Source organism: Monodelphis domestica, chromosome 5 (genome assembly GCF_027887165.1).
Source record: "Monodelphis domestica isolate mMonDom1 chromosome 5, mMonDom1.pri, whole genome shotgun sequence".
Classification (NCBI taxonomy): Eukaryota; Metazoa; Chordata; class Mammalia; order Didelphimorphia; family Didelphidae; genus Monodelphis; species Monodelphis domestica.
The window spans coordinates 91,351,607-91,372,356 of NC_077231.1; the positions used below are offsets into that span (position 1 = coordinate 91,351,607).

The 20,750-nt window shown below is 39.9% G+C and overlaps 1 protein-coding gene across 1 annotated transcript in view; it reads left to right on the forward strand.

Moving 5' to 3' along the window:
• The window catches only part of STAB2 (stabilin 2), a 184,258-nt gene that overhangs the window by 77,630 nt on the left and 85,878 nt on the right, over positions 1 to 20,750 (forward strand). The window contains exons 28-36 of the mRNA XM_007503337.3: positions 6,149 to 6,196; positions 7,468 to 7,604; positions 8,506 to 8,620; positions 9,402 to 9,479; positions 15,126 to 15,224; positions 15,316 to 15,423; positions 16,711 to 16,842; positions 18,067 to 18,195; positions 19,675 to 19,728. Of these exons, the coding sequence (XP_007503399.1) occupies positions 6,149 to 6,196; positions 7,468 to 7,604; positions 8,506 to 8,620; positions 9,402 to 9,479; positions 15,126 to 15,224; positions 15,316 to 15,423; positions 16,711 to 16,842; positions 18,067 to 18,195; positions 19,675 to 19,728 (900 nt within the window). The remainder of the gene's footprint in view (positions 1 to 6,148; positions 6,197 to 7,467; positions 7,605 to 8,505; positions 8,621 to 9,401; positions 9,480 to 15,125; positions 15,225 to 15,315; positions 15,424 to 16,710; positions 16,843 to 18,066; positions 18,196 to 19,674; positions 19,729 to 20,750) is intronic.

A 20,750-nucleotide genomic window follows, 5' to 3' on the forward strand; every position in this document is an offset into this window, starting at 1 on the left:
CATGATTCATGTTCTTTCTCTCCCCTCTTTCCCACCCCCCTCCCTCAGCCAATGAGCAGTTCCACTGGGTTTTACATGTGTGAATCATGATCAAGACCTATTTCTATATTATTATATTTGCACTGGGGTGATCACTTAGAGTCTACATCCCCAATCATATCCCCCTCGACCCATGTGATCAAGGAGTTGTTTTTCTTCTGCATTTCTGCTCCCACAGTTCTTCCTCTGGATGTGGAGAGCATCTTTCTCATAAGTCCCTCAGAGGTGTCCTAAATCACTGCGTTGCTGCTGGTAGAGAAGTTCATTACATTCAATTGTGCCACAGTGTATCAGTCTCTGTGTACATTGTTCTCCTGGTTCTGCTTCTTTCACTCTGCATCACTTCCTGAAAGTCTCAGAATCATGCTTTTAGGGACAGCTTAATGGCTCAGTGGATTGAAAGCCAGGCCTATAGACAGGTCTTGGGTTCAAATTTGGCCTCAGATACTTCCTAGCTGTATGACCCAGGATAAGTCACTAAATCCCCATTACCTAGCCTTCACTGTCCTTATGCTTTGGAACCAATACACTAAGATGAAAGGTAAAGGTTTAAAAAAAAAGGAATCACACACTTTTTAAATGCATAAAAAATATCTAAGATTGCAAATGAGATCAACTTTATTTTTAAAAACAGCAAAGAATTTTTTTAAATACACAAATCATAGGTTAAATAAGTTGGGTCTAGTTCAACCACCCTGTTTTATAGATAAGAAAACTGAGGCCCAATGGACAAAAGAGATTTGCCTAAAATCATATAGGTAGCAGTAAGTGGCAAATCCAATGTTGGGCTGTTCTAGTATTAACCTATTCATCTATTAGAAGGGAACTCTTTCAAGGAAGTACCCCAATCTAGGGGTCAAGAGACCTGGGAACCATTTCCCTTTGGTGAGCCACATTTTCTTCATCTTGTGCCTAGTACAATATTCAATGCCTAGCACAGCACCAGACATATGATAGAAATTTAATAAATTTTTGCTTATTGATCTGATGGTCTTTCTAGCTTTAGAGCTAGAATCCTCTCTGGGCCTCAGTTTTCCCATCTGTAAAATAAGAAGGTTGGACTAGATGGCCTCTGAAGTGTTGTCCAGTCCTAGATCTAGGAGCCTGTGATCCTAAGATTTAACTATGCCCCAAAGATCTCAAATATCATCTTTCAAGTGTATCAATAGATTTGGCATCTATATTTGACTAAAATGCCATATTGGTCATCTTGTAGCTAAGTCTTCTTTAATTTCTCTGGATCTTTGTTTCCTCTCTGCACTGAAGGATCTTTGACTCAGACCATCATCTTTTTTCGGCTTAATTTCAATGAGTCTTTGACTCATCGGATTAACAGTAGAAAGGTCCTTGTATATCATCTTTTCTCATCCCCTCAGTTTACAAATCAGTAAACTGAGACCCAGAAAAGTGATTTTTTTCCCAATATCACCAGAATAGTTTATAATAGCGGCATGATTTGAACTCTAGGTTCTTCTGATTTGAACCCAGCTCTTCTGATTTCAAATCTACTGTTCTTTCCATTGTATCAAACTGTCCCTCAAACTTGGTAGAACAGAAATCAACTAAAAAGCTCTTACTAAGCATATCCTAGTGTTAGATATTGTGCTAAGATCTGAGCATACAAAGACTAGTCCCTGTCCTCACAGAGCTTACAATCTATCAGGAAAACCATGTGTACATATTTAAGTATATCACATAAAAAATACAAGATGATAGAAGAGAAATGGCACAAATAGTCTGAGGATCAATACATTTCTATACAAGGGGGCAGCCGGGTAGCTCAGTGGATTAAAAGCCAAGCCTAGAGATGGGAAGCCCTAGGTTAAAATTTGGCCTCAGATTCTTCCCAGCTGTGTGACCCTGGGCAAGTCACTTAACCCCCATTGCCTAGCCCTTACCACTGTTCTGCCTTGGAACCAATGAACAGTACTGATTCTAAGATGGAAGGTAAGGGTTTTTTAAATAAATAAATTTCTATATAAAAGAGGATTTTTTGTAGAAGGTGTTGTAACTTTAAAGTTTTGAAGGTAACTCAGGATTAAGAGAGAAAGAATACCTGGCTGGAAGCCGGGGACTTGGATTCCAATTTTAATATCACCACTAACAATTCGCAACTTCTCTGGTCTTCATTTTCTTCATTTACCAAATCAATCAAACAATCCACAAGCATTTATTAAATCCTTAGTGTATGCCAAGCACTCGAGTACACAAAGAAAAAGAAAAAACAGTCCCATCTTAAAATAGCTCATGTTCTTCTTAAAAATAGATTTTTTATTTAGATCATTTGTCTTTCATTACTTAGGTTTCCTCATGTATCTTTTCTCTGTCCCTTCTTAGAATGCCATGCCTAAATAACAAAGGAACAAAGGAGTTGTTTTTTTTTTTTTAACTCTTACCTTCCATCTTAGAATCAATACTAAGTGTTGATTCTGAGGCAGAAGAGCAGTAAGGGCTAGGCAATGGGGGTCAAGTGACTTGCCCAGGGTCACACAGCTAGGAAAGATCTGAGACCAAATTTGAACCTAGAACCTTTTTTGTCCAGGTCTTACTCTCATCAACTGAGTCATTTAGCTTCCCCTAAAAGATTTATTTTAAAGAAAAAAAGGAAAAAAACAAATTCAGCAAAACCAATCAAAATATCAAAAAAGTTGATTTTACATACAATGAACTCCTCACATCCACAAAGGTTTAAGGAGGGGAGCATTTTCTCCTATCTCTTCTTTAGGACTAAATTTATTCCTTCTAATGTTGCAACATTCAGTATTTATTGTCTTGTGATGATCATTCTTTCCATTTACCTTGTGTCTGTTGTTTTCCTGGCTCTGCTTCCTTCACTCTGTATCATTTTATCTGTCTTCCAATGCTTCTCTGAATCAATTACATCAATCATTATTTACTGCACAGAAAAAACAATTCTATTCACATACCATAACTTTACTTAGCCATTCCCCCCAACAACAGTCATCTAAATATTTTGTTTCTAATTCTTTGAGGTCTTACATTCAAATGAGAGAGTCATACTTCAATCAGTACATACAAGATATATATACAGAGTATATGGAAGGTGGGGTTAGAGAAGAAGGTGGGGGGACCCAGGAGAAGTCTTCTGCAGAAGATCACATTTGAGCTGAATCTTAAAGAAAGCCTCGGATTCTAAGGGGCAAAGGTTAAACTAGATGATCTCTAAGGGTTATGGGGGATCCCAAAATTCTATTTTCCCCCTCTTTTCAAGTGTATTAAACTGTGAGTTTCCCATAGTAGCTACATGATGAATATTCATGAGTCACAAAGAACTCCTCTGGGGCTGCCTTGGATACCAGCCTCTAAAGTCCCTCTCCCCTCAAATCCCCTTGGCAACATCCTTTCTCTCCATTATCCCCTGCCCATTACCATAATGGGCTACTTTTCTAGATGAACTGGCTTTCAAATGATTCCTTTCGGAATCAATTCAGCTTTCCCCATCCTATAATAGTGCCTTACCCCAGAATGCAAACAGGGCGCATGTGCTTAATCACTGGGTGCCTCCACGTTTATGGCTTAAAGAATGCCCTCCAATTTGGGACCAGCTATGGGAAGAGGAAGTTGGGCAGTTACCTACCTGGGTATTCAAACAGAGGATAGCAGCATGCTCAAAAGGTCCTATAGAATCATTAGAAAGAGAGCCACTCAGCAGAATTTTAAGAAGGGAATTGGTGCTCTCCAGGCCTTCAGATGGCTCAAATCTTCCCTGTTCTTAAAAAAAAAAAATCCACTCCACCATTTGCAGCCTATTCTCAACTTCCTAGCTAAACTGACGGGCGTTTTCACTTCTTCCCCACTCACTCAGCTCACTTCGCTCTTGCTTCTTCCATTTTTGCATCCACAAAGGTCATCAATGACCCGGAGGATCCCAGATCCGTTGGGCCAACTTCCATCTTTATTCTCCTTGAGCTCTTTTGCAGTGTTGGATAGTTCTGATCTCCACATCTTTCCCTTTGCTTGGCTTCTTTGATATGCTGCTACTCCACTTCCCCTCATGCCACTCTGACTACTCCTTCTCTGCCTCTCCTGATTCTATTCCTATGCCTTTACAGAATTCCAAATTCCTCTCAGTGGTCCAGGAAACTGTATGTGTGTATAAACACACACGTGTGTATGTACATGCATACATGGCATAGCACATACATGTGTGTATCCTATATATATAGGAACAAAATGCTCATTTATTTGGTATAGGGAAATCACAATTGGGAAACTCACTTTACCAGTGTAGATCTTGGAACTTCCCTTGTACCTTAATGTCTTAGCTTGAAAGTGTTTGCAACCCTGAGAGCTGAAGTGATCACTTGTCCATGGTCACACAATCAGCATGCATCAGAAACGAGACTTGAACTCAGGTCTCCCATACTCCAACGTCAGTTTTCTATCCATTGCACTACCTTATCTCTTTCTTTATGTGTTTCATATATAATAATGCTACTTGAAAGAGTCAAGAGAGCTGGTCTCTGAGTTAGGTAAACTTGGGTTCAAATTCTGCCTTGGCTCATCCTGGCTATAGGACCCTGGGCAAGTCATTTTAGCTCCAAGGTCTCAGGCAACTCTCTAAGATCCTAAATTGCAGGAAAAATGCCAAACTACATTAGTAGAACAATTTCCCTGTAGGGAATCTCCCTATGACGTAACATGGATTCATGTCAAGAGTTCTTCAGCTTTTTTTTATGCCCAAAACCCCTCTGGTGGTCCGAGGGAAGCCTGTTGACCCCTTCTCAGATAATGCTTTTAATTGCACAAAATAAAAACAAACCAATTATTGTGAAATATGAACATCCAAAAATCTTTTTTTAAGTTCATAAACTCTAGGTTAAAAAAACTTTAATAGAAGTAATGTATAAATTATTTGTGATATGCCTACATGTAACACATACATGTACATATGTATATTATATGGTTACATTGTATATTGTTGTTTTATTAAATATGTATAGTGTGTGCATACAAAGTCTTGTCATAGTTTTAAGCAAAGACTTCTGGGACAATATAGAATACCTATAAAGTAATTTTAGATATAGGATCAGATATGGATATTGTCATTTGAAGGCATTCTGGGTAGATTATGAAATGACAAGAGCTTTAGAATTCTTTTAAATGATACTACTTATTAAAAAATGTTTCTGTACCCATGCTTTCATCAGTAAAGAAAGTTCATGAAGAGCTTTCTCTTCCTATGCAAATTGGCACCTATTAATATTATTTCATATTAAATATTTTTTAAATTGCATTTGCTATCAGTAACACACCAAGTTATATTTTATTGTTGATGGTAAATCTGTTATATTTTATTATTTCATGGTTGTAATACATTTTTATTTGTTATTTAATTATCTTTACCTTCAAAGAGTTTAATTTGGGGGGGGGGGGAGACAAAGCATATGCACAAACAACCATAGTGAACATCAGAAGATGATACATATAAGGGAAAAAAGCCAAAAGAAAGTGTTATCAAATTTCCAGAAAGGAAGGAGATCTTACTTGTGTCTGGCACGATCAAGGTAGACTGGATGAAAAGAGGAAGGATATAGTCAGAGGAGGCTGATTCAGAAGAGGAGGTAGCACCTAAACTGGGTGGTAGAGCTATTTCAGTGATTCCCTCTGACTTCCTTATGGGGTTATTTCTTTACCAATCTTTTGAATAATAAAGCGTGCCAAGAATTAAGATAATGAGCAAATCTGCCAGTGTAAAAATTGTCTACTAACTAACGTACTCATTAACTTTTACATGAGAGAGAGTGAGCCCAGAGCCTGGAAGGTTGAAAAGGTGTTAAGCTTGAAATATACTGTGATGATACTTCTAATTTGTCTTTTTCTTTCTCTCTCCTCTTTCTTTCTCTTCCCTCTATCTCCTGCCTGCCACTCTCCTTTCTTTCCTAATCTTACTGTCTCACTTTTTCTCCTTCTCTCTCTCTCTCTCTCTCTCTCTCTCTCTCTCTCTCTCTCTCTCTCTCTCTCTCTCTCTCTCTCTCTCTCTCTCTCTCTCTCTCTCTCTCTCTCTCTCTCTCTCTCTCTCTCTCTCTCTCTCTCTCTCTCTCCCTCTTCCTCTACCCCTTACTTCTCTCATGTTCACATGAATAAGGAACTGTCCCTTCTGTCTGAAGCTGCTCTGTTTAACCAATGGGTAAATGTAAGTATATTTGTTTGAACCTTGGAGGTAATATAAACAATCTTGGAAAAAAGAAACATACCTGGAGAAAGGGGATGAGGTTTGGTCACTGGAGGGAAAACTATAGTTCGATTCTCATATCTCTCTCTTCCCTGTGAAAGCCTAGGGAGAAAGGTATCAACTAAATATAAGGAGCAAAAAGCCTTCCTTTGGACTTCAAGAATCACATCTGTAACTCTCAGAATTCAATGCAACAGATTTTAATGCCTCTATTATGTGGCAGGCACCAAGGTTGGCTCTAAGGATACAAAAAAAAAAAAAGCACTCCCTGCCCTCAGTGAGCTTACAGTTAAACCCTTCCTCTTGTTGAGGAAAGTGTCCCAAGTCATTTCTCCAGCTGACTTCAATTTCAGCCTGATTATCCTGGTCCTGGTCAAAAGAGTTTATGAGATCCTGCCTGATGCCAACACCAGGCAAATTTACGAAGTAGACCAAGTTTGCCTTGAGTTCTCCCCTTCTTAGTTAATGCCCAAGACTCTCATTTTCTCCCACTCTCCCACTGCTCTCGGCTCTTTATTGATTTTAGCATTCTCCAGACGGTTTCCTTCACATACAGCCTTCTGGAGATATTTGTATTTTGACAGTGATCAACATGGCACATGTTGAAGGTCTGAATGGAAATTTCCAATCCAATCATCCAAATATGTTTGGGAACATGATGAAGAAGAAAGAAAGCTAACCTCAGAGTCAGGAAGACATAGATTTAAGTCTTCACCTCTGACTCATACTAACTGTGATCCTGGGCATGTCATTGAATCTCTCAGTGCCCTCAGGGAACTCTGAGGCAAAAAGTGGCAAAGGAAGGGCCCATGTACATTGATAGAAGGAATTCTACTCCAGTGCAATCACAAATCTGTATCTTTCTCACACATCCATTCAAGCATAATGTGTCAGGAGCTCTCCTAGGTGGTAGGACCCCACCAAAAAAAAATAGTCCCTGCTCTTTATAATCTTATACAAGATTCCCAAGTTATGACCTAGAGTCCCTCTCAGGAAACACCCAATTTAGGGCTCACTAACTACTACTCTGAATGATCCCTATCTCCCTGCCTTTCATAACCCAAAGGACTTCACCCCCTGACCCTTGGATTATCCTGGGAATAATCCCTGCAGAATTGAAGATTTATTACCCATGACCCCTCCCAGGCACCAAACCATATAACTAGCCCTGCTTATAACCTCTAGTTTCACGGTGTGAACCCTGCTCCCTCTCTACTCTGACTGTGATTTAGGAGGCCTCCTCACAAGCTATGCTCTCAGGTACCTCCAACCTTACAGTCCTGGTGCCTTCCCAACAAGCCATTGAAAATATGGACCAAGCTGAAAAGACATTTTGGCTGTCAAAAAACAACATTCCAACCCTAATCAAGTAAGTACATTCCCGTTTAGTTCCCGAATGTCATTCATAAATGACGTCCAATGATTGTTGACTACAAATGGATCTTGAAGGATGCATCCATCAAAGCCCCATGACACTTTTCTGAAATGACTCTATAAGACATACTTTGGTGAAGCTGGGATCTCATTAATTTGGGCAGGTCCTCCAACAATTATTGAAATCCTATAATTTGGAGGCACGAACTCTGGGATCAGATCTAGGTTTAAATTCCTACCTTTGACACTACCTATGTGGCTTTATGAAAGGCATTTGACCTCTGGGCCTCCTCTTCCTCATTTGTAAAATGAAGGCTAGATGGCCTCTGAGGTCCTTCGAGGCTCTTAATCTATGTTCCTATGATTCGATGAGATCACAGCCCATGTGTGCCTCCTCCTCTGTGATATGATATAGTGCCAAGAGTATTGACTTATGGAGCCAGACCACTTAGGTTCAAATCTGACTTCTGATGTTTATTCCATGTGTGACTTTGTCACATACCCTCTCTGAACCTCATTTTCCTTATATGTAAAATGAGAGGTTTGAAGAGAATGACCTCAAAGGTCCCTTCCTGCTCTAAGTCTACAATAGACTTTCTTAGTGAGTTCTCTTATTCCTTTTATGTCTAGATCCAAAATTCTATGGCTCAGGTTCATGTTCTCCCATACTTCCTCTCCAGGGGACCCATCCAGTGGGTGGTGAGCCCTTTCTCTATATCTTCCTCTTCTGTTTGGCTTAAAATCCCATGATAAGCCAAGTACATGGACTATCCATCAGTTTTCATGCGTCTTTTCTTCTGGTCCCATATCTCTCAATAACATCATTTGTACCAACCACTTCTGCACGAGATGCCAGTGTTATCTTTAGACCTCACCCTTTTGGCCTTTGATTTTAGGTACCATGCCCTGGTGGGCACCTATAGAACCTCAGACCTCCAGATCCTATCCTCTTCAGACATGCTTGCAACATCTTTGCAAGGAAATTTTCTTCATTTATCTAAAGTGAATGGGGTGAGTAAGTTTGAATAACACCTTTCCCTTTTCTTCTTTCTCCTCTGCATGTGTTATGTATATGCCTATTGTCTCCTCCATTAAAATGTAAGCCTTTTTCTTTGAATTCCCAGAGCTTAGCAGAGTACATGGGTTCCTGGCATCATCATCATCATCATCATCATCATCGCTTAATAAACATGTATTGGTTCATTACCTGTTACAGATCATGGGATCATCAATTTCAGCTGAAATGGACCTTTAGAGACATCTACTCTAATTCTTATTTTACAGATAAGGAAACTGAGGCCTGGAGATGTTAGGTGACTTGCCAGCCAAGTATTCATGATATACTCTAAAAAAATCTACAGAACAGAGTTTTTACCTCATCATCATGGGGGGGGGGGGGGGGAGGATCTTTTTTGTTTATTTCCATCTTGATTTTTGATGTGATCAGAATAGGGAATTCCTATATCATGAAACTCCCTCCATCAATCAGGTCTACCACTCCTCTGTGCCTTAAGTCTTAGACAGCAGCCTGGTTACGTGATTCACTTAACTTATGGAGAAATCTCTGGCCTGAGTTTTCTTCTTTGTTCAATGAGAAGGTTGGACTTCATGAGTTCTAGTCCCTTTACAATCCTAAATCTTTCATCTCTTGATGGTTCCATCATTCTTTTCCTCCTTCAGAAAGAAAGGGCCAGGATTATTGGATAAATGCTAAACTGGGAGCCCCTTTGCTCACTATCCCCCCAGAGCTTGTCACCTGATAGCCTGCTTTACTGGTCTTATTTTGTTACAGAACATCACCATCGAAGGAGCTAACATTGTGGACAGTGACAATGCAGCCACCAATGGTGTTATCCATATCATTGACAAGGTACTATTTGCTACAATTTGCTTTAAGGCAGGTTTGGTCTATGGTCTCTTTCTCACATCTCTCCTAAAGAGCATTTCCCAAGGAGAATCAAGGAATCAAAAGAAGGTCCAAAGCTGGAAGGAACCACAGAAACCATCTAGTCAAACCCCTTCATTTTAAGGAGCAAAAAAGCTGAGACTTAAAAGGGGAAAGTGACTTTCCCAAGGTCACGTAGTTATTTTAGCAGAGTTTAGGTTAAAATGTTGGTCTGCTGAATCCCACTCCTGTGTACTTTCCACTAAATGATACTTGCCTCTGACTTCACAAATCCATGGGGTCCTAGATCCACAGGAAACTAAGTGGATAGAGCAGAGGCCTGGAATGAGGAAGAGCCTCAGATACTCACTAGCTGTATGACCTTGGGCAAGTCACTTAACCTTGGCCTGCCTCCATTTCCTCAACTATAAAATGGATTAATAATAGCACATGCCTCCCTGTTGTGGAGATCAAATGAAATATTTGTGAAGTGCTTAGCATAGTAGGTACTTAATTAATGCTTGTTCCTTTCCCCTTCTCCGAGGGGACCTCAGAAGCTATCTAGTCCAACCTCTTCATTTTACAGGGCCAGGGAGGGGAAGTGACTTAAAGCAAAGATATCTTTGGTTTCATGGTCTTCTTTGGATGACTGCAGTAACCAGATTAAAATGTCACTATGAGGGACAACCAAGGGACAACCAAGCTCGATAGAGAGCCAGGCCTGAAGACAGGAGGCCCTGGGTTCAAATGTGACCTCAAATACTCCCTAGCTATATGACCCTGGGCAAGTCACTTAACCACCATTGCCTCATCCTGCTCTTCTGTCTTGAAACTAATACTTAGTATCAATTCTAAAACAGAAGGTAAGGTTGTATTTTTTAATGTCATTGGGAAACATTTAACAAAACAACATTTAACAATGTTAATAAGCATTTATTAAGAGCTCACTATGTGGGCAGCTGGGTGGCTCAGTGGATAGAGGCAGGAGGTCCTGGATTCAAATCTGGCCTCAGATACTACCTAGCTGTGTGACCCTGGGAAAGTCACTTAACCCCCATTGCCTAGCTCCTAGCCACTCTTCTGCCTTAGAATTCTAAGGTAAAACTTAAGAGCTTTTTTTATAAGTCTACTATGTGCCAAGCACTGTGCTGAATTCATGAAGGCAGTCTTTAGTAGTGGATATAGAAAGCTGGCCTCAGAATCCAAACATGAATTCTGACAGACTCCAGGTAAGTCACTGAATCTCTCAAAACCCCTCTCCAAGACCATAATAATAATAATAACAACAATAAGCAACATTTATATAGCACTATGTGCCAGGCAGGTACTGTGCTAAGTGCTTTGCAAATATTGACTAATTTGACCTTCAAGACAATCCTAGGAATCAAGGGCTATCATTATCCCTATTTTATAGTTGAGGACATCAAAACAAACAGGATTAAGGGACTTGCCCAGGGTCACACAGCTAGTAAGTTTCAGAAGCCTTTTTTTATTTTTATTTTTTGTAAACCCTTACCTTCTGTCTTAGAATCAATACTGTGTATTGGTTCTAAGGCAGAAGAATGATAAGGGCTAGGCAATTGGGGTTAAGTGACTTGCCTAGGGTCACACAGCTAGGTAGTATCTGAGGCCAGATTTGGACCTAGGACCTCTCATCTCTAGGCCTGACTCTCAATCCACTGAGCCACCCAGCTGCCCCCAGAAGCTTTATTTTAAATTGGAGTCTCTCTGACTTCAGATCTGGTCCTTTATTCAATGTGAAACAAGTCTCAAAGCAAGTGTTAAACTGTAGATCAGTAGAGGTCATTCCTCCCTGAGGGCTCCCTATACTAATGAATTCACTAGTCTGATTTTTTTTAATGGTAGATGAAAGTTGTGGCTAAAGAGCCTGGTGTTATTGGTGTCTATACAACTCTAATGATATCCTGTGTATTTGCATCACAAGTTCAATTGAAATACAAAAGGGGGGGGGGCGGGGCAGAGCTGTAATTTTCTCCCCTGTTCCCACCAGAAAAGGAGAACCAGACAGAAAGATTGGTAAGATTTTTTATTTTCTACTAAGGCTGTGTTTTGAGTGATTAAAAGGCATGTCAAGTCAAGTCAACAAGTATCTTTTAAACACTATGTGCCAGGCTCTGGGCTACGCGGTGCTGGGGATATAAATCTAACCAAGAAGAATGACAATCCTTCCCCTCAAGGAGCTTGCATTCTAATGGGGGAAGTGGGAAGGAGAGAGAGAGGAAGATACAAAGCAGATTTCGTAGAGAAATCTGGGAGGAGAGAGATAGTCAGGAGGACACCTGGAGACTTGGGCATCCTCCTTAAAACGGAAGTTCTGAGAGGAATCAGCCAATCAGAGAGAGGAGAGGCAGGACAGCTCTAACATGAGAAATCTAGGGCTGGAATGAGCTTCCAGGATAGAGAGGCTTCTGGGACTTTATAAACAAAGTTCAAGAGAGTCAAAAATACAGTCCAGAAAGGAGCAAATGAGAGAAAAGAATTAAGATGTTCAGAAATGGAATTGAAGATGATAGAATAACTTAGATTTAAAACTGGAAATAAAAGGCATCTATCTAGTCCAACCACATCTTTTTACCAGTGAAGATCTTGCCCAAGGTCATATAGCAGAATTGGGATTCAAATCCATTTTTTTTATTCCAAATCCAACTTTCTTTCCACTATACCAAGAATGTTTGTTTAAATCCCTTTAGAATTGGGGTAAGGGACCTCAGAAGCCATCTAGTCCAACTCCCTCATTTTAGATAAGGAAACACCCATGAAATAGGTAATAGGAAGTGATTTGTCCCACGGCACTCAGATAGTAAATGACAGAAACAGTATTTGAGTTTGATTTAAAACTGGGAACAGGACTGAAAAGACATTCATGGCTCTGGGGGCCTGGAGGTGGGGGTGGGTGGGAAGGCATTGGGAGGGGAAAAAACCTAGTTAGCTATCTTCAATTTGAATTATAATTAGACACCTGATACTTTGCTCACTGGTCTCTTTTTATCTTGAGTTTATAAAAAAGTCATCTATTGTCAACTTGGGAAATAGAAACCATTATTCAGAATTCTTGAGGTATTGTCTAGCATAGATGAGATCGTGATCCATTCTAACAGCCTGGCACTGAGCTTCCTAACATTTCTAAGCAGGTGATTCATCATTTGCTAGAATCCATGCAGAGTCTAGGCCTGAAATGTAATGTAAAACCACATTACTTCTGTTAGATTTTTTCCCCTTTCTGATTCAGTCTTTTAAAAGAAGGCATAAAAATAGAGTCTTCTTCCTGAACCCTGATTTTCATATCTTCCATATTCTCAACCTTTTATCCCAGAATTACAAAATCTCAAAGTTGGAAAAACCTTCAAAGACCATCCAGCATTTCTATGACCTTAGATTTCGTTGTTGAGTGATTTCAATAAAGTCCAACTCTTTGGGACCCCTTTTGTGGTTTTTCTTGGCAATGGTATTAGAGTGGTTTTCCATTTCCTTCTCTAACCCCTTTTACAGATGAAGCAAACTGATTTGCCCAAAGTCACAGATCTAGTAAGTGTCTGAGATTGGATTTGAACTCAGATCTTTCTGACTCCAGGCCTGATGCTGTACCCACTGGGCCATTTAACTGTCCATGATGTTAGATGTCACTTCATTTCCCTGGGCCTCAGTTTTCTCATCTGTAAAAGGAAGGAGATGAGACTAGACTTCCTCTCTGGTCCCTTCCAGCTCTTCATCTATGATCCTCCAATTCTATCAGGTACTTAACCCTCTGAGATGACTTTATCTTTCCTGTATACAGATCATGTATGTACCTGGGAGCTTACACGTTTTTGGTCCTATTAAAATATGAACACTTTTAGGACATGCCCTGATTTTGCTTTTCTTGGTACCCCCTGATTTTTTAGCACAATTCCTGGCACATAGTAGGCACTTAATAATATTTGCTGTCTCTCTGACTGATTACCATAGCAAGGATTTACTCCACAATATCTCCAGCAAGCAGACATCCTCTTTCTTCTTCTAGATGACCACGAGTGAGGGGAGCAATTCACTTCCTCCCAAAGCATTGTTTTGTTAGAAAGTGTTTCCTTTGATTTGAGCTAGAATCTACATTTCCCTAACTTCCACCTAGTGCTCCTCATTCCACCATCTACAAGCAGAACAAATTAAATCCTTGTTCCACAAAAGAGCCTTTAGGTACTCCGAGATAGCCACCAGAGACTCCTGAGCCTTCTCTTCTCCATATTGATCTTTTTGGTTAGCTCTCATTCAGAGCCATCACTGATAGAAGCAGGATTAGAAGGAGGGTGAGTGACAGAAGCAGAGCCATCATGGAATATTCCTCCATATATCTGTGAAGGCAGTCAGGGCATAATGAGTTTCACTGACTCCAAACTGTCCTCGAAGGTTGTCAGGAGAGACGCCTTAGAAAGAATCATGAATTTGGAACCAGGGGACCTGGTTTCATTTTCTTGCTTTGCTATTTACTTACTGTGTCACCTTGGGCAAATCTCTTAACTTCCCTAGACCATATTTTCCTCAAATATAAAATGACGATATTGGACTAGATGGCCCTGGAGGTCCCTTCTAACTCCAAAATCAGTGGTTCTATGATTCTAAGTCTCTTTCCTCAGCCTCAGTTTCCTCATCTGAAAATGAGGAGATGTGTTAGATGACCAATAGATTCCTTTCCAAGTCTAGATCCATGATTACATGGTCCCAGACATCTTTGATGCCAGATAGTGCTTATAAGAGCAAAGTGAGGGGCAATGAGGTAGTTTACTGGATAGAAAGTCAAGCCTAGAGATAAGAGGTCCCGGGTTCAAATCTAACTCATATACTTCCTAGCTATGTGACCCAGGGCAAATCACTTACCCCCAGTTACCTGGCCCTTGCCCCTCTTCTGCTATTTAATAGCAATTAAGAAAAATAAAGGGTTTTTTAAAGAATAAAGTGAATTTAATTTAATGAAATGAGTCATTTATCTTGAGGAAGAGAAGAGTCCTTGGACTAGGATGAGAAGCCACTTTAATAACAAAATTTATACTGGGCCAGCTAGATGGCACAGTGGATAGAATGTTGAGCCTAGTCAGGAAGACTCATCTCCATGGGTTCAAATCCAGTTTCAGACACTTTCCACTTGTGTGACCTAAGGAAAAGTCAATTAACCTAGTTTGGCTGTTTCTTCATCTATAAAACGAACTGAAGAAAAAAAATGGCAACCACTCCAGTATCTCTGCCAAGAAAATCCTAAATGGGGTCACAAAAAGTTGGACATGACTGAACAATAGTGAAGGGGGTGGGATCTCCTAGCTTGTCACTGATAGAAGGAACTCAAACTACAGTAGGAGAAATGTAAATTCCATGGTCCATTTCCCAAGACAATAGATAGATCAACACTGGAATGTGTTCTGTGGGAGAGATGATGAAGTCTCGAGGTTAGGAAGGTTTCAGCTTGAGGCAGAAGATTGAACTAAATGATGTCTCAAGATCCCTTTCAGGCTTACAACTCGAAGAGCTAACAGAATCTCTCATTACTACTACTCTGGCTATATATATAAGCTGGTGCACAATATCAGCAGGGAAAAATGCTTGTCATACAGGTTAAAGATATTCTTGGGATCCTTCCTTTAGGTCCTGTTACCACAAAGAAGTATGAGTGCCTCATTACCCAACCTTCTCACTCGACTGGACCAGATGCCTGACTATTCCATCTTCCGGGGCTACATCATTGCAAGTATTCATGTTGTCTTGGGAACTGAATCACTTTGTTTCTATGATAAATTAAATCACTCATGTGTTCTTTTTTTCCTCCTAACCCTAGCAATATAGCCTGGCCAATGCAATTGAAGCTGCTGATGCCTATACAGTATTTGCCCCAAATAATGATGCCATCACGAATTACATCAGGGAAAAAACGACCACCACACTAGTATGTATTAGAAACAAGCTTCATGGCTGTGAACTCTTAAGTTTATTCACTCAGAATGTTTACCTCTGTCCAGAAACCTAGGATCCCAGACTCGGAGTGAAAGGGATGTCAGAAACCATAGTCCAACCACCTCATTTTAAGATGAGGTAACTGAGACCCCAGAAAAATTAGTTGACCAGATGGAATTTTCACAGGTAGTAAGTCACCAAGCTAGATATCATCTACCTTCCAATCTCTCTCCCCACTGTTGCTGTGAGCTAGTTTTTGTGTGTATGTGTGAATAACCTTTCCCTTATGTTCAAAATCCATTTGCTGTATACTTTCCTGTGTCTGTGCCTCTGTTCAGTTAGTATGGTGTAGGGTATAGCTCTTGAAATCAAGAAGACTTAGGTTCAAATCCCACCTCTGATACTAGCCATGTGACTAGCAAGCCACTTAATTTCTCTAGGCTTCAGTTTTCTCATCTGTAAAATGAGAAAAGTAGAGTAGGTAGTGTCTGAAGTCCCTCTCCACTCTCCTGTGACCCTTCCTAGCTCTAAATCTATAAGCCTGTCATCCTACTTACCATGCCTTGCAACTTATTCTCTACCTCTCGGAATTCTGCCCATCCGTCAAGGCTCACCCCAGTTCCCACCTCTTGTAATATCTCCTCAACCAATCTGACCATAGTGATCTCTCTCCCCTCTGAAGTATTTGAGAGTACTTATTATCTACATCAGTTCTTTGTCACTTATTGTCTTTTATGAATTCCGTTTTTCATGTTGATATGTCTCCACTACACCACATAGCAACCTAGCACTGTTGCTATTCAAATGTCTCCAGGTCATTTTTAACTTAGCTTTTTATCAATTTATATAGCTTAGTGTTTATAACAGTTTTAGTTTTGTCATATGATTAGAATATATTTCTTTTATTCTCCATCTCTTTATACTAGGCAATATTAGGCATCTTTCTAAGAACAACCCAACTTTGCACTCTGACTCAATCCATTCTTTCAATTCAGGCTTACCTTATATTGAAAACTCTTAGGGGACAAAGCTGGGATTCCCTAATTCTTTAGGTCCTCCACAGCCTCTAGAACAATGCCTGACACTTAAATATTAATCAAGAACATTTATTAAGCACCCACAGTTATTTATACAAGTACAGAGAAATGAAACAATCCCTATTAGCAGAGAGCTTACATTCTAATGAGGGGAACGATGAAGAGTAAATAGTACAGTGCTTTTAAGCACAAGATAGGCCACACCCGGTGAAAGGCTGATGATCTAAATTGTGTATTGTCAGGAAGAGAACATACTCCGGTATCATATTATTCTAGAAGAGAAACTCCTGAAGAATGATCTACACAATGGCATGCATCGGGAGACCATGCTGGGGGTTTCATACCTCATTGGCTTCTTTCTCCAAAATGGTCAGGTAGGTGGAATCCTTATGTCTTAAGGCTGCTGTCATCAATTATCAGAATATCTTATGAGCTTATATATATATACATACATATTTATATTCACCTCTGTCCATAAACCTAGGATCACAGACACAGACACATGCACATATTTAGGCAATGCCCATCTTTCCAGTGCAAGGCGCCCTATTTGCTGGGAGCATGTCCAAAGGAGGATGGGCAGAATGAAGGAACTGGAGACAAGAACTTTAAAAGACCACTTTAAACAATTAGGAATGTGTCCTCTTTAAAGAGGAGACTTAAGATAATGGCTACCTTCAAGCATTAGAAGGGCTGTCATGAGATAAGGGAATCAAATCCTTTTTCCTTGAAGTGGATGGTACAAATGGAAACAATGGGTAGAAGTTGCAGAACAAAGATGTATATTTGATATAAGAAAAAACTCCTTAATAATCAGAACTGTCCCATAGTGAAATGGCTGTATGATGGAGAGCTGTGGACAGATATGAAGGTATTATGGAGATAGGAGCAACAAGATTTGACAAGTGATTGAATATACAGGGTGAATCAAGGATGATGCTCAAGTACTCAACCTTGGAAACTTAGAAAGATGATGTCCTTGACAATAATAGGAAAGTTTGAAAAACCAGTGGGCTTATGGGAAAAGATAATGTAACATGACCTGGGGAACAGATCATAACCTATCCATATGCAACTCATTCTAGTCCTTTCAAAATGAAAAGAAGGGATTTGTCCTTACTAAGCAGTCACTGCCCTGGAACCAGATTTCCAACAAGCATGTATTAACCAGGAGAGGATCTTGGGGGCTACAGTGGGTATTCTAGGGGATGTAGAATGTTGTCAGTGGCATCTGAGCAGCTGCTGTTATGGGTATCCAGATAGAAGCTAAGTTATAATTACTCTGAGGGTCTGATGCCCAGCTCAAAAGAAGGAAGGATGGGAGTTTGCACACTGAAGAAAGAAGACAGAGTAGGGAAGACAGGAGATAGGAGTAGGCATGATTGTGACCAAAACAAGTCTCACAGTTAGCTTTTGCAAGAAGAGTAGGATGCAACCCATCTGCCCATTCACCAACTGATTGACATACTGTGGGCTCACCAGAGCCCACTGGTAGCAGCCCCAATTTCGACCTTGAAGACCCCTGGTTTAGAATGCTCCACATATCAGCCCCAGGATAAATAATAACAAAATGTCTATTTTGTCCTTTTTCCTCATAGCTCTATGTAAATGAGGCCCCAGTCAACTATACTAATGTGGCAACTGACAAAGGGGTTATCCATGGTTTGGGAAAAGTCCTGGAAATCCAGAAGAACAGATGTGATAGCAACTACACTACCATTTTAAGAGTAAGTAGTCCTCAGTCATGAGAATATGAGTCCCAAAGAAAGCACAAAAAATAAAGTGTTAGGAATAAGGGTATGGGGAACAAGGGAAACTATTATCATATATCTCATGCAAGCAGTAGAGCAGCTAGATACCACAATGAATAAAGCACTGGGTCTGGAATCAGCAAGACCCAAGTTCAAATCCAGATTAGATGCTTACTAGTGTGTGATCCTGGGCAAGTCACTTAGTCCTCTGTTTAGTACCTCCCTCCCAGTGCTGTTGTGAGGATTAAATTAGATGATATTTGTAAAGTGCTTAGCACAAATGCAGAGTACAACCTCTTTATGACAGGATATAAATTAAAAGTTAGTATATACCCTAAAGGCTGGGTAGTCTAACTTCTTCCCCATTTGACAAGTGAGGAAACTGAGACCCAAAGAAGTTAAATGATCACACAAGTAAGGTGGCAGAGTACCAAGATCTGAATCCAAGTCTTCAGCCACGAAATCCAACAAGTCACTTACCTAATTAGTGACCCTGGCAATTCAACTAGCTTCAGAATCAGAGGGCCTAGATTCACTTATCTATAAAGTCTTGGGCAAGTCATTTAATTGCTCTATTAGACTGAATGACCTTTAAAGTCTTAGCCAGCTCTAGATCTAAGACTCTATGATCCCAGAATCCTTTAAGCTACAAGCAATTTCCTTATCTGCTTCAGTAGACAGATTTTCCAAGTGGGGAGAGTGATGGGAGGGAGATGGTGGTACCATTGACTAATATTAAAATTTGGAAGAAGGAAGGGTGCCATGAGATCTAAGATATGATCACAACCCACCCTGCCTATCCTGCGCAAGTCATTTATCCAAGACGCAAAGAGGGCATGGGTCTCTTGCTTACCAGGTATTACCCCAGAATGCAACACGAAACCCACCCACTGATGAGCAATTCCACCATCATGACATGGGGAGAGGAAGGGGGAAGAAAGTGAGAACAAGAGGGGGGACAGCAGAGGATTTTGCATACATAAATGCTATGCCTGGCTCAGAGTTATGTTATAATGGAGTTAGTCAAAAAAATCTAAGGGGGAGAGGAACTAGAATGGGAGAGCACTGGTCAAAATGAGGTGAAGAGGGTGGGTTAATGCTGGAAATATGTTCACTGGGAGAGTAGAATGTGACCCATATGTGACCCATACTCTTTGACTGGTTGATCACAAATCCATTTGGGTCATTCCAGAGGTCTTTTATGAAATCTTGCCAAACTGCCTCTCATTCTACAGACCACTGGATAAGATGACAGCTTGGAGTCCCTTTCTAAGAGATGGCTCAAGTCAATTTGAGCCTTTTTATAAGCTTAAGATTTTTCTAGAGGGTTACAGGATGATAAGATCTTTTGAAAGTCATACGTAAAAGGGGTTTTGAGGTCCTCAAGTTCAGTGACCTCATTTTTCACAGGAAGTAATAACTCCAGATTTCCTTTGTTTTCTGTGTCTTACAAAGGGAAGGTGTGAATACTGTCTTAGAAAGCACTGCCCTCCTGGAACAAAACCTGTGGTAAGTATTTCTGGAGTGGTGCAATCGATGTGTATGGGATTGGAAATGAAGTGCTCAATCACCAGGGAGAACCAGGTCAGGACCTTAGAGTGGAAGAACAAGGTATACACTGGCGATGAGAGAATTTTCACCTTCTACCTCTCAGGAATATGTCATGATAGGAACAATAACTAAATGTCCACCAGAAACACTAAAATCGTTCACCTCTATTCAATACCTTGCTTTATATGCTTCCTTTATAATTCACCCTACTCATGTAAGTATCTCATTTTTAAAATATATATACATTTTATTTATTTAATTAATTATTTTCCAATTAAATAGGGAGGAAAATTTAATATTTCCTTTTTTTTAATTTGAGTTCCAAATTCTCTTCCTCTCTACCATCCCATGCCCACCACTTGAGAAGGCAAATAATGTGATATCAGTTATACATATGAAGTCATGCAAAATACATTTCCTCATTAGCCATGTTTCAAAAAAGTAAGAAAAATAAATTTTAATTTTAAAAAGTCTGCTTCAATCTGAAATCAGATTTCAACCATTCTTTCTCTTAAGGTAGATAGCATTTTTCACAGGAATCCTTTAGAATTATCTTAAATTCTTGTCTTGATCAGAGTAGCCAAGTCCTTCATAGTTGATCATCCTTACAATATTGCTGTTGCTGTGTACACTGTTCTCCTGGTTCTGCTTTCTTCCCTTTGCAACATCAATTCATGTAAGTCTTCCCAGGTTTTTCCAAAACTATCCTACTCATCATTTCTTATAGCCCAAAAGTATTACATCACAATCATGTACCACAACTTATTAGCCATTCCTTAATGGACATTACTTGAAATTCCAGTTCTTTTTCACCATAAAAAGAACTGCTATAAATATTTTTGTGAAAATAGGTCCTTTTCCCCTCTTCTTTTATCTCTTTGAGATAAAATCTAGGTCAAAAGGTTTGCACAGTTTTATGGCTTTTTGGACATTGCTCCAAATTGTTCTCCAGAATAGCTAGACAACTTCACAACTATACT